This window comes from Rhamphochromis longiceps, linkage group LG1, assembly GCF_057381845.1.
Source record: "Rhamphochromis longiceps isolate RC_006_pf linkage group LG1, R_longiceps_female_GT1.1, whole genome shotgun sequence".
Taxonomy (NCBI): domain Eukaryota; kingdom Metazoa; phylum Chordata; class Actinopteri; order Cichliformes; family Cichlidae; genus Rhamphochromis; species Rhamphochromis longiceps.
This window is the reverse complement of record NC_140557.1, coordinates 40731418-40743598: the sequence shown is the minus strand read 5'-3', so window position 1 is coordinate 40743598 and position 12181 is coordinate 40731418. Positions and strand designations below refer to the sequence as shown.

The 12181-nt window shown below is 40.2% G+C and overlaps 1 protein-coding gene across 1 annotated transcript in view; it reads right to left on the bottom strand.

The window, feature by feature from the left end:
* Window positions 1-11877, bottom strand: part of LOC146679208 (uncharacterized) — a 90321-nt gene extending 78444 nt beyond the window's left edge. The window contains exons 1-4 of the mRNA XM_085406929.1: window positions 11874-11877; window positions 11472-11718; window positions 8476-8596; window positions 6946-7082 (exon numbers count right to left, since the gene is read on the bottom strand). Coding sequence (XP_085263055.1) covers window positions 6946-7082; window positions 8476-8596; window positions 11472-11718; window positions 11874-11877 — 509 coding nt within the window. The remainder of the gene's footprint in view (window positions 1-6945; window positions 7083-8475; window positions 8597-11471; window positions 11719-11873) is intronic.
* Between the last annotated feature and the right edge of the window lie 304 nt (window positions 11878-12181).

The window sequence follows — 12181 nt, the reverse complement described above, 5'->3', positions numbered from 1 at the left end:
GACACCCAGTTACTTCAATCAGAGATCACTAAAGTAAATTGGTGTGTAACATTACTAAACCAATGTCTGACTCTGTAGTTTTCTCTGGTACCCGTCCCCCACCAATTGGACCAGAAGTGACATGTTTAGCTGCATGTTCTCCTTAAATTGCTGGCTGTCTAAGAGACTGGGTCTGCTCCTAGACCACCAAAAGTTACCAAAAAACATTTTAAAAATAAAAAAATCACAAAGAAAGAACAATAATTATCCACAACTACACCAAAGAGTAAAGCAGTGAAATGCTGTTTATTAAACATTCTCTCTCTCCGTCTTAGTACACGAGTTAATAATTAATCAATAAATCGATTTCCTCTGCCTTACAGAAACCTGCTCACAGCAGGATGATTATGTTAATGACAGCAATCTTCCTCTGCAGCTTATAACCCAACCAAAGATGCAGAAAGTTTTAGTTCATTTGAAAGCCTGACAGGTAGCTGGACAACTCAAAAACAGTTTTATTTGCTGTTATCTATTGTCCATCTGGGCCTTACTCATCTGGGTGATTTCAACATCCATCTAGATACTAAAAATGACAGCCTTAACACAATTTAATCTATTATTAGACTCAGTTGACTCAAAAGTCATTTCTGTGCTTGTCCTGCTACATCTCACTGCAGCATAATATTTTAATACAATGATTAGAACATGCTATGGGTATTAAAGGTACTGCAATGCAGTGGGCTGAACCATATCTATCTATTAGACACCAATTTGTTCCTGTAAATAAATTGTCCTGTTTAAACACTCAGGTTAATTATAGAGTTCAGCATAGTTTTGTGCTGGGATCAATTCTGTTTACATTAAACTTGATTCCTTTAGGCAGGATCATTAGAAAACACAGCATACACTTTTACTGCTATACAGATGATACCCAACTTTATTTGTCCATGAAGCCAGATAACACAAACCAATTAGCTAAGCTTTATGTCTTTAAGACATAAAGAGTTGAATGACCTCAAGGTTTCTGCTTCTACATTCAGATAAAACTGAGATTGTTGTACTCTTAAAATCTTAAATCTTAAATGATAATGAAATGATGGGCCCAATGATAACCCTGAGAAAAGAAAATCGTGCGGTCTCATTGGAGTTACAAGATGTTTTTCAGTTTCCAACCATGGGGGATCTGGATCCAACCAATGTCTAATGTGCTGTATGGTAAAAGACCAATGATATAGTTTGGATTTTGGTACTAACCAACCTCCTTCTAGTCTTTGTTTGGGGCGATCGTGGCTCAAGAGTTGGCAGTTCGTCTTGTAATCGTAAGGTTGCCGGTTCGAGCTCCGACAGTCTCAGTTGTTGTGTCCTTGGGTAAGACACTTCACCCGTTGCCTACTGGTGGTGGTCAGAGGGCCCGGTGGCGCCAGTGTCCGGTAGCCTTGCATCTGTCAGTGCGCCCCAGGGCAGCTGTGGCTACAATGTAGCTTGCCGTGAATGGGTGGATGACTGAGTGTGCGCTTTGGGGTCCTTAGGGACTAGTAAAGCGCTATACAAATGCAGGCCTTTTTTTTTTTTTTGTAGCACTGTCCACTCTATATGTGAACAGCTGTTATTCCATATAAATTACTTAAACAAAGAGTCAAGTTTTTTCCAGTAATCAACTGGGGGAGGTAAAGGAAGCACTGAACTTTTCTATTTTTTTAAATAGTAGAGTAATTGTTCTTAAAAGTAGAAGCTACAGAGGACACTATTTGAATACCTAAATAATTTATATAACAACACCCAGCACGCCCCTGCGGGCGGTTTATCCTTCAAGCTCGGGTCCTCTACCAGAGGCCTGGGAGCTTGAGGGTCCTGCGCAGTATCTTAGCTGTTCCCAGGACTGCGCTCTTCTGGACAGAGATCTCCGATGTTGTTCCCGGGATCTGCTGGAGCCACTCGCCTAGCTTGGGAGTCACCGCACCGAGTGCTCCGATTACCACGGGGACCACCGTTACCTTCACCCTCCACATCCTCTCGAGCTCTTCTCTGAGCCCTTGGTATTTCTCCAGCTTCTCATGTTCCTTCTTCCTGATATTGCTGTCATTCGGAACCGCTACATCGATCACTACGGCCGTCTTCTTCTGTTTATCTACCACCACTATGTCCGGTTGGTTAGCCACCACCATATTATATATATATATATATATATATATATATATATATATATATATATATATATATATATGATATTTATATATATATATATATATATATATATATATATATTTATATAAATAGTTGCACAATGTTGACATCTAATTGGATATTGAGAGTCTGAATTAAGCAACATAGGGGCAGATTGTGTGAGGTTGATTTTACAACCTGACAGTTTGCCAAAAGTACCTATGATGTTCAACAGTGTGGACAAGGACAACTGAAAAGCCAATATGTATACTAAGGTTTCATCAGGGTATAATGAAATATGGTGTATATCCTACAGTACAAAGTGGGGGGGGGGGGAGTTCTAAGGTTTGTATGGAGCAATTAAAATAAGTAGTGAGAGTGAGCATCCCCGTCTTGTTCCACCAGAGTATACTAAATATAGATGAGGAAAACTCTAATGCAGATACTAGCTGAAGGGTTAGCATATACATTTTTATCATCTTAATAAATTTGGGACCTTTCCATAAATATTTCCACTCCAATCGATCAAACACAAAGAAGCATCAAAGAAGAAAAGTCCAGTCTGAGACTGGGACCTTCTGGACTCACCGATAACATTATGTTGTCAGAAGACAATCTTCCTTTTGTAAAGCCTGTTTGATCACTGTGAAGCAGTTTGCCCAGCACTGTCTCAAGGCATGCAGCTAATATTTTGGCATATAGTTTAACAACTGCATTTATTAAGTAAATGGGTCGGTAATTACCACACTCCTCCAGCATTTCTAAAAGTGTCAAATATAACTCAGGAGGTTTTCCATCAATACCTGATAAACGACCTTTGTTGGTAAGTTCGAGGGCATAATGCAGTTCTCAGAGAATCTCAGGATTTTACGTGTTCTGGAGAATGAACTGGAAGGTGAATATTCTTAAAGAAAGCTTCTGTTTCCTCCTCAGATAGCGAGTATTCTCACAAATATAGCTGAGCAAAGAAAGTTTTACAGGTATCATCTCTGAAGGTGAGGTAAATATTTTTTTATATATTTCTATTATTATTATTATTATTTATATATATATATCTCACATTCTTTGCATTTTTTGTAATAAGTGCCATGGTCTCTGTGCTTCCCTGGCTGGCTCAATGCCAGGCCAGATGTTTCTATTATTATTGTGCCCTCTCTTTGTCTCTCTCCTCCGTCAGAGCTCTGGGCAGAGCTCATCTCGGGCTCCCGCCCTTGGCCCATGCACCTGGCCTAATTACTCACCTGCCGCTGATCTGCCTGATTAGCTGGCCACTATTTAAGATGGCGGTTCAGTGCTTCTTGTCACTCTTTCCCTGGATCCAGGGAAATACAGTTTACAGTACAGTAAACTGGACCTGTTCCCATTTCCTGATTATCTGAGAGTGGATTAGTGGCGAGGTGTGTGTGTGGACCTTTTTCCTTCCTTCCCACAGATCCCTGGAACCCCGGCCCGCTGCATGTTGTGTATATTGCACTTGGTGTTTCTGTAAATAAACTGTTGACTTTCATTTTGAAAAGAAACCTTGGTCTGCACTTGAGTGCGTTCAGTCCTGTGACAATAAGAGCAAAGCTGCTTCTCAAGAAACCGTTAACGACAGCCCATACAAAGAAACCTGAATAAGAAAAACTGCCAATATAAATATTGATGACTTCCTCCAGTTTATGGCTTAACTGGTCAAAAATTCTTTGTTCCCTAAAAGTGTAACATTAAATCTCCATATGTTCGGTTTACACTGGGTGGGGGAAAAGTTAAACTGACTAATAATTGGATTATGATCAAATGGACTTTTTGGGAGGATATTAGCTGATTGAACACACTGAACCAGTTTAGCAGAAGTAAGATTATAGTCTATACTTAAAGACATTTTGTGGGGTGCAGAATAAAAAGTAAATTCTTTAGTGGCTGGGTTCAATGATACAGTCTGAGCTGTTGTCTGTGAAGGTTCTCAGTCATCCAGGTCAGGGTAGTCTAAGGAGCTTGGAAAGAAAAGCGTCTGGACTTCTTTAAGTTGCTTGAAGACGTTTCACCTCTCATCCAAGAAGCTTCTTCAGTTCTAAGGTCAAATGGTGGAGAGTCCCAGATATAAACCCCGTGGGAGTTCAATTCAAGGTTCAAGGTTCAAGGTTCTTTATTTGTCACATGCATAGTTATACAAGTATAACACACAAAACACACGCAAAAATTGGGGGGGGGGGGGAGTTTCCCCCCAAGAGGGACAATGGACCCCCTAATGACCCTCTACCTCAGTGGTTCCCAAACATTTCCCCCCCACAGCTCCATTGCTGTTTATTTCACACCTCAAACATTTAATAAACAATTAAGCAAATACAAGTAATCTGCAATAAATTACAGGTAGCAAGAAAATAAACTACTAACTCTTTTACGCTGCGTCCGCACCTACACGGGTATTTATGAAAACGCAGCTGTTTCGTCCACGTAAACGGTGTTTCGAATCACCGAAAACTGAGATTTTTTAAACTCCTTTTTTGCGTTCACGTGTGGACGTCAAAGGTATGTGCCTTTTTCACGTCACGCTGTGCACCACGTTATTGTTTACCTGAGATGAATTGCAGAATGGCAGATAGAGACGAAATACTGTTAATCTATCTTCAGTTTTACACACTTACATATAAACACGCAGTTGCTGTCCCTCCATTTACAAAGGCAGAGGCGTCACGATGTGATTATTTTACATGTAGTTGTTTTTTTCCTCTGTAATAATATTCAACATTGCTGTCAATACATTTTTCAAAAAATGCCTCTCTGTGCAAAATGGGTTCAAAAACATAAACAGCTGTGGGATCCTGTTCGTCCCTGATTTAGACAAATCGTGGCAGGATCAGCCTGATGTTATTTGTATCCCACTGTAACTTTACTCTATAAAGAGCTCACATCTCCAAAATGTCAGCAGTAGTTAGTCATTAACTACTCATTAACTAGTCATTTTTCACACATGGTTGTAGTGCTTTATTGATAGAAAGTGTGGTTGGTTTGTTTGATCTGTTGTACCAAGTGTGAAATAAATAAATAAATGAAATGAAATGAAATTACAACAAGTGTTTGTGAACTAAAAATCAAGAATGTGGGATACCCAGGGGGCGGGCTTCACACATTGGGAAGCTCTGCTCTACCTAATCACACAAGCCAAGGTGTGAAAACGGGTGTAGAACCCACTATGAAACCTACCACTGTGAGTGGGCATCAAGGCGTCTGGGGAGGGATCTCAAAACTGGATTATAGATGGCAGAGAGTTGGTGTCGTAAACCACCGCCGCTGTTCCAAGATGGTCGCTCACAGTGGACATAGATGCTTCTTTCACTCCTCTTTCAAACCATCTGTCCTCTCTGTCCAAAATGTGAACATTGGTGAAACAAATAAGGTGTGAGGTACACTCCATGGTCCTTCTACGTCACAAACCATGAAGTTGGCTCACTTTAAAATGCACTCCTGTGTTTATTTTGTTTTTGATTTTCTTTTTTGTTGGCTTGAAATGAAATCTCTCTCCTGGTACTGCAGCTTACTGCAACGTCTGCATGAGTGTCCATTGCAGGCATTGAAGAGACAAAGCCTGAAATGGACACATTGGACAAATGGACACGCACACACACACCCAACCCACCGACTGACTCACTCACACATACCCACCCACCAATGACACAAAGACACCCATGCACACATATCAACCCCCTTTGAAGTGCACCCCACCCCCCACTTCCCTCCCATGCCAGCAGCAAATCCAGGCCATACCCAAGTCTTGGGGATCACCTGCACGCTGCGTCAAAGCCAATCACAAAAATGGGACAAGACAAACTGCTCTGAGTCTAAGACAAGCTACAGCTAGCAACAATCGATAGGTGTTCACATATCCTTTCCCAGAGCCTGTCAACAGGCATACAAGACCATATAGCATGCATGTAGTTCTTCTAATGACTGTCTATACAGTGGGTGCATATGTTTGAGTATATGACGCCTATTTGGAACATCCTTTGTCATATATAGTGTGTTCTATGGAGAGCTTTGTATGCCACAAGTTGCTGTAGTAAGAGCACATTATGTTGAACATGGCAGCATGCATTGTTTGAAAAACGTTGTAGTTATGAATTTTCTCTGCTAGTTTACTGCTAGAAAGCTTTAAAGTTAATAAAAACGCCCTCAGTTTTTAATGGAAGCCCATTAGCCATTACAATTTGTTAACATTTCAGAATTAAAGCCCTTATTTTGATACAGAAAGTTATTCTGTTAAGCATGTCTGAGTCAAATCTTCCAAATAAAAATCCTTGAATAGTTACAGTAAAGGAATTGAATACTCTCACTTTGTTAAAGGAAAAGCATTTGATTGCTTATTGAAAATATTAAATACTTTCATACTATCCCCCTTAAACTTTTTTAGGCAAACTCTTTACCTCTAGAGAGCAACAGAACAAGTCCAACATTAGCATCAGTTCGTCCAATTTCTCTAGAAATACTTCTAACAACTAAAGACAGGAAGATGGTCATAGATTAATAAATGAAAACACTTTCTGAATGCTTCATTTATAATGGTTTATGCTGCGTATGACTAATATACGCACACAAAGAAACCTAAAAAAAACTCAGTCAAAGATAACTGTTAAAATTTGTATTGCCATACTGTAGTATTTGTATCTGGCCACTGTATTTACTGTTTATTGCATGTTGCTCATCATTGTTGCTCATGTTTTTCTCCCTCTGCTGGTCTTCAAATAAAATTTTTACGTGCAACCACCCAATTTCCCCGTGGAGTACAGTAAACTTTCATCTTACAACCATCATTTTAGGCTGTACCTTTCTCCAATGTAGCCAGCTGTGCACTGGCACTGACCGCTGATATGGTCACATAGCCCTCCGTTACGACACGTGCACTCCTGGGAGCAATTAATGCCAAAAGATCCAAATGGACATGGCTGGGCACACACTGGACCCTGATGGAGAAGAATATATCACGTTTACATGCGCATCAAACATGTCTCGGAAGGAAGCGACATATCAAACATATTAATTATTAGCAAATTAGGTAATGACAGTAATGTCAACAGTATCCAGTGAGCAGTTTCAAACTTCTCTAGTCCAAGAAAAACCCTTGGTTCATGTTTATGGCCTGGATTTAAACTTGAATTTATGGAAAAAAAACCTCAAATTAATTTAAACTAAGACAAATAGTTTAATATATGCAACTTTACATTTCACAATTCTTTAAAGGTAGATTCTGTTATTTGAAAAACTAGGCTCTGATGTCTCATTTTTTCCATCTAAAGTAAAACAAGGAGCAAAAATCTCTGGAATCAGTCCAATAAATAGTAAGCAAGACTGTTATGACTGGATACCTGCAATGTAATCCCATGTGGTAACTACCCACTTCAAAGTAAAAGTACTTGGTGTCTGACAATGTGATGCAAACGACGACGTGACTAAGAGAAATGTCATGGGAGGTGAGCTGTTGCAGGAAGACATTAGTGTAAAATAGACAGATATATTACAGCCTACGCTCACTCCCAGAGCTTCACATATTGCAGGACAAAATACTGACTCTGGTTGACATATTTGTAATGTGAATATTTACCCCGGGATAAAAACAGGCTGCTGCATGGAAATCATAGCTTAATGTTAATTGAAACTAACTAAATCAAACTAACTTGCAATAAGAAAATCTAGTTCCTAATTTAAAATGTGGCACAGTAAAGTGCAACACTTGGTAAAGCTTTCAAAGACTACTGTGGGGGCAGGAACAGACTAAAGCTGTGGGCAACTGTACCACAAATAGATGGAAACACTCCTGTTTTCAAGTTCAAGTTACAAGAAGAGAGGCTTGCTGCAGAATTAGTGAAGCTAAATGTTAATCTTACAATACAGCAAATAAATGAAACTAATTTACCTTGAAAACTTTCACAGACACAGTATTTCAGCTCAAGATAGGACCAATGCAGAACATTTATGTACTGCATTGGTCCCATGTTCAGAATAATTTAGGCCCAAATGGTAAAACAGAGCCTAGGACACAAAAATACCAGAATTTTCTGCTATTGTAATATTTCCCTGGCAGTTAATTCAGATAAAAACAAACAAACAAACAAACAAACATTTGACCAAACTATTACAAAATGAAGAGTGTGACCCAGCAGCCAGTGCCACATGTTGAGAAAATGATGATTGATAAATTTTTGTCACTTAAAATGTGGCATGAAAAAAGTTTTTTAAGAAGGTATATTTTATAATACAGTATCATGGCGCTTAACTGTTGCTAATCCTTAAATATTCTTTTCGGCAGATTAGTTGTATGATGCTTATCTGCTTTTGCATGTGTCATGAAGTCCTCACCATCCAGCCAGCAGGACAGGAACACTCCCCAGTGACATGGTGACATGTTCCACCGTTCTGACAGGGACAGTGATGCTCACACAGGGGGCCATGTTTACCTGGAGGACAAGGTTCCTCACAGCTGGAGGGACAGAAAGCAGGAAGAGGTGTTCGCGTCAAGCGGTGAAGCTTTTAATCACTGACAAAGCTCAAAGGTTCGACACAGACAAGTGGAAGGTTAATACAGCTACACTTTAGGTTACTTCAGTAACTTATGAAAGAGTTTATCAGAAGAGAATATAGAAGAGCACTAGAAGTAATTTCAACTGTTGTCACTCTGAAGAAAATATTTATATCAAAACTTACTAACAAACATCTGAGAAAATAATGTCTGCTTAATTCTTTCTTTTCAGTGGCAGGAATAAGCTGTGATATGTTTATAGACTTCCCAAATCATCATTATACCTGACAGCTTAATGGCAAATCCTAAAAAAGCTGGAAAGGGGAAATGAGAGCATATGATACAGATCGATTTAATGACATGGAACATGACAATTTATTTACAGTACGATGCGAGGCTTGAGGAAGCTCTCATTTTCTTTTCTTTTTTATTTTAAAGTGGTCTATAACAAAGATAACACAATCTGACAATTCAATTCAATTGTGAACAGTTGCCTCAAAGTGCTTTAAACTGTAAGGTAAAGACCCTACAATGACACAGAGAAAAGAGAGAAGGCAAACAATCACCAACAAGGTGATTCTCAAAGGGCTGCTGGCCAAAAATTATCTCAGCATTGTGTGCAATGTGTCCTTAAGAGACTGAGGAATCTGAACAAGTCAATGATAAAAGAAGAAATGGCAGGCCTAAAGATGAACAATAACTGAAAGTCATGTCCTCCAGAAATAGGAAACAATCCAATAACACAGGACCTGAGATGCAGCTGACCTGGATGAACCAGATACTGTTTGCCGAAGCCTCATCTGGTCTTAATGTAAGGATGACACATATCGGGTCTATGGCTGCAAACCCTTGGTCTTCTCTCAATGAGCTTCATGATGCAGTCCCCTGAAATGGTTTTCACTTCACAGCTGTGGCTTGTCAGGGTTCATTTGTGGAGTTTCTTGCCTTCCTAATGGGGTTGGGACCATCAGTTGTGTTGTGCAGAAGTCAGGTTGGTACACAGCTGACAGCTCTATTTGACAAATGCTAGAATTCATATTACGAAATGACAGTCAGTCTGAAAAATTGCAAAAACTTTGAATGTGTCTCCAAGTACAGTCACAAAAACCATCAAGAGCTACAATAAAAGTGGCTCACATGAGGACCGCCCCAGGAAAGGAAGACCAAGAGTCACTTCTGGTGCTGAGGTAACAGCACCTCAGACTAGAGCACAGATCAATGGCACACAGAGTTCCACTAGCAGACACATCTTTACATCAACTGTTCAGAGGAGACCGCGTGAAATTGAAACACTGAAAAATATCACTTTCTATTCAATGACCTAAGGAAAAGCAACAAGCAGAAGAGATTTGTTTGGGCCAAGAAACACAAGGAATGGACTTTAGACCAGTGGAAATCTGTGCTTTGGTCTGGTCCAAATTTGAGATCTTTGATTCCACCGATCGTGTCTTTGTGCGACGCCAAAAAAGTGACCAGATGATCTCTACACCCATGGTTCCCAACATGAAGCACTGAGGAGGTGTGATGGTGTGGGGGTGCTTTGCTGCTGACACTGTTGAGGATTTATTCAAAACTGGAGGCACACTGAACCAGCATGGGTACCACAGCATCCTGCAGCAACATGCCATCGCATCCAGTTTGCGTTTAGTTGGACCATCATTTATTCTTCACCTCCGGGCTGTGTGAGGGCTATTTGACCAAGAAGGAGAGTGATGGAGTGCTGCCCGGCCTCCACAGTCACCTGACCTAAACCCAATGGAGATGGTTTGGGATGAGAGGGACCGCAGAGTGAAGGCAAAAGTGCCAACAAGAGCTCAGCATTTCTGGGAACTCCTTCAAGACTGTTGGAAAACCATTTCAGGTGACGACCTCATAAGATAAGATGACTCTTTTTTTTGTCATTGCACAGTCTTACTTACTACAATAGTTCAGTGAAATTGGAAACTGTCCCATATCAGCACAAGTCAACACAACAAAACACAACACAGTGGACTTTAAAGTGGCTTTAAAAAAAGTGCAAGAAAGGTACGGGCAAAAACAGTAAGTGAATGTTTATTGCACATTATTATTTTTCCCCCAAAAAGTCCAACGAAGTAGCCAATCAGGTCAGCTCGTAGCATTGCCCTGTTGTAAAATCTGTCCTCGAGTCTGTTTGTCTGCGACCTCAGCAGCATGAATCTCCTGCCAGATGGCAGCAGCTTCAACACCCGGTGTCCTGGCTGTGTACAGTCCAGTAGGATGCTGCATGCCCTTTTGAGACAGTGAGTGCTGTACAGGTCCTTCAGGGAGGGAAGAGGATGTCCAGTGATTTTTTTGGACCATATTAATGACCCCATGAAGTGCCTTTTTGTGTGCAATGGTGCAGCTGGAGAGAATCCATTGAGAGAATGCCAAGAGTGTGCAAAGCAGTAATCAAAGCAAAGGGTAGCTTTTTTGAAGAGTTATTTTTTGAGTTATTTCACACTTTCTTGTTTACCACATAATTCCATATGTGTTCATCCATAGTCTTGATGCCTTCAATGAGAATCGACAATGTAAATAGTCATGAAAATATATTAAATGGGAAGGTGTGCCCACACTTTTGATTGGTAGTGTAGATTGTAATGCTGCTACATAATTTTCTGCCCAAATTTGAAAGTATGGACACCAAAGCATTGTTTTTACGTTTAGACTAGACTGAAATAGAAATGTGTAGAAAATGTGGATATGTTATACTGCTTTGTATGCTAATATTCAGATTTGTAACTGTTTAAAAAAATCATACGCATTTAAAACAGTCAAATGCTGTTTGTCATATTGAAAGACATGCAGCCCTATTTAATGTTACTCAACTCACAAGGCCCCAGTGTATCCAGGTGCACAGAGGCACTCGCCAGTCTGGTGATGGCAGGTAGCGCCATTAAGGCACTGGCACTCCAGCAGGCAGTCTTTGCCATAGAATTTGGGGTCACAGGGCTCCTCACAGCGCCAGCCCTGGTAGCCATCAGTGCAGACACACGCTCCTGTGATTGGGTTACATTTGGCACCGTTGCGGCACTGACAGCGGTTACTGCAGTGTGGACCCCAAAAGTCACTCTCGCAGCCTGTAAAGAAAAGGGACTGGATGAATCATTAAACATTATTTAAAGCTATAAAGTGTGAAGCCACACAACGGATTATTTACTTGTGGTTTTAATTTCCAACAGCAAATTCACAATTGCAGTGAGGGGTCAGCCGTGAAGCAAGGAACCTAATGCACTCATGGTGTCACAGCTTTGTCAGTCTTACATGAAACACAACCTGAGCAACTGAGCTTTATTATAAACTGAGCAAAATTAAAAAACAAAACAAAAACAAAAACAAAAAAACACAAAACAGACCAACTCAGTAGTACAGAATAGGCCTAAAATAGTAAATAATAAAAACGTTTTTTGCCACTGTAAAGGTGGAAACTGGCCTGAAACAGCCACTTAGTGTGCTATAGCAACAGAAAAGTCTTGAACAGATAAACATGTTGTGTACTTTTGCAGGAAACTACCAGGACTGTGTTCTATTCTTAGTCACAGT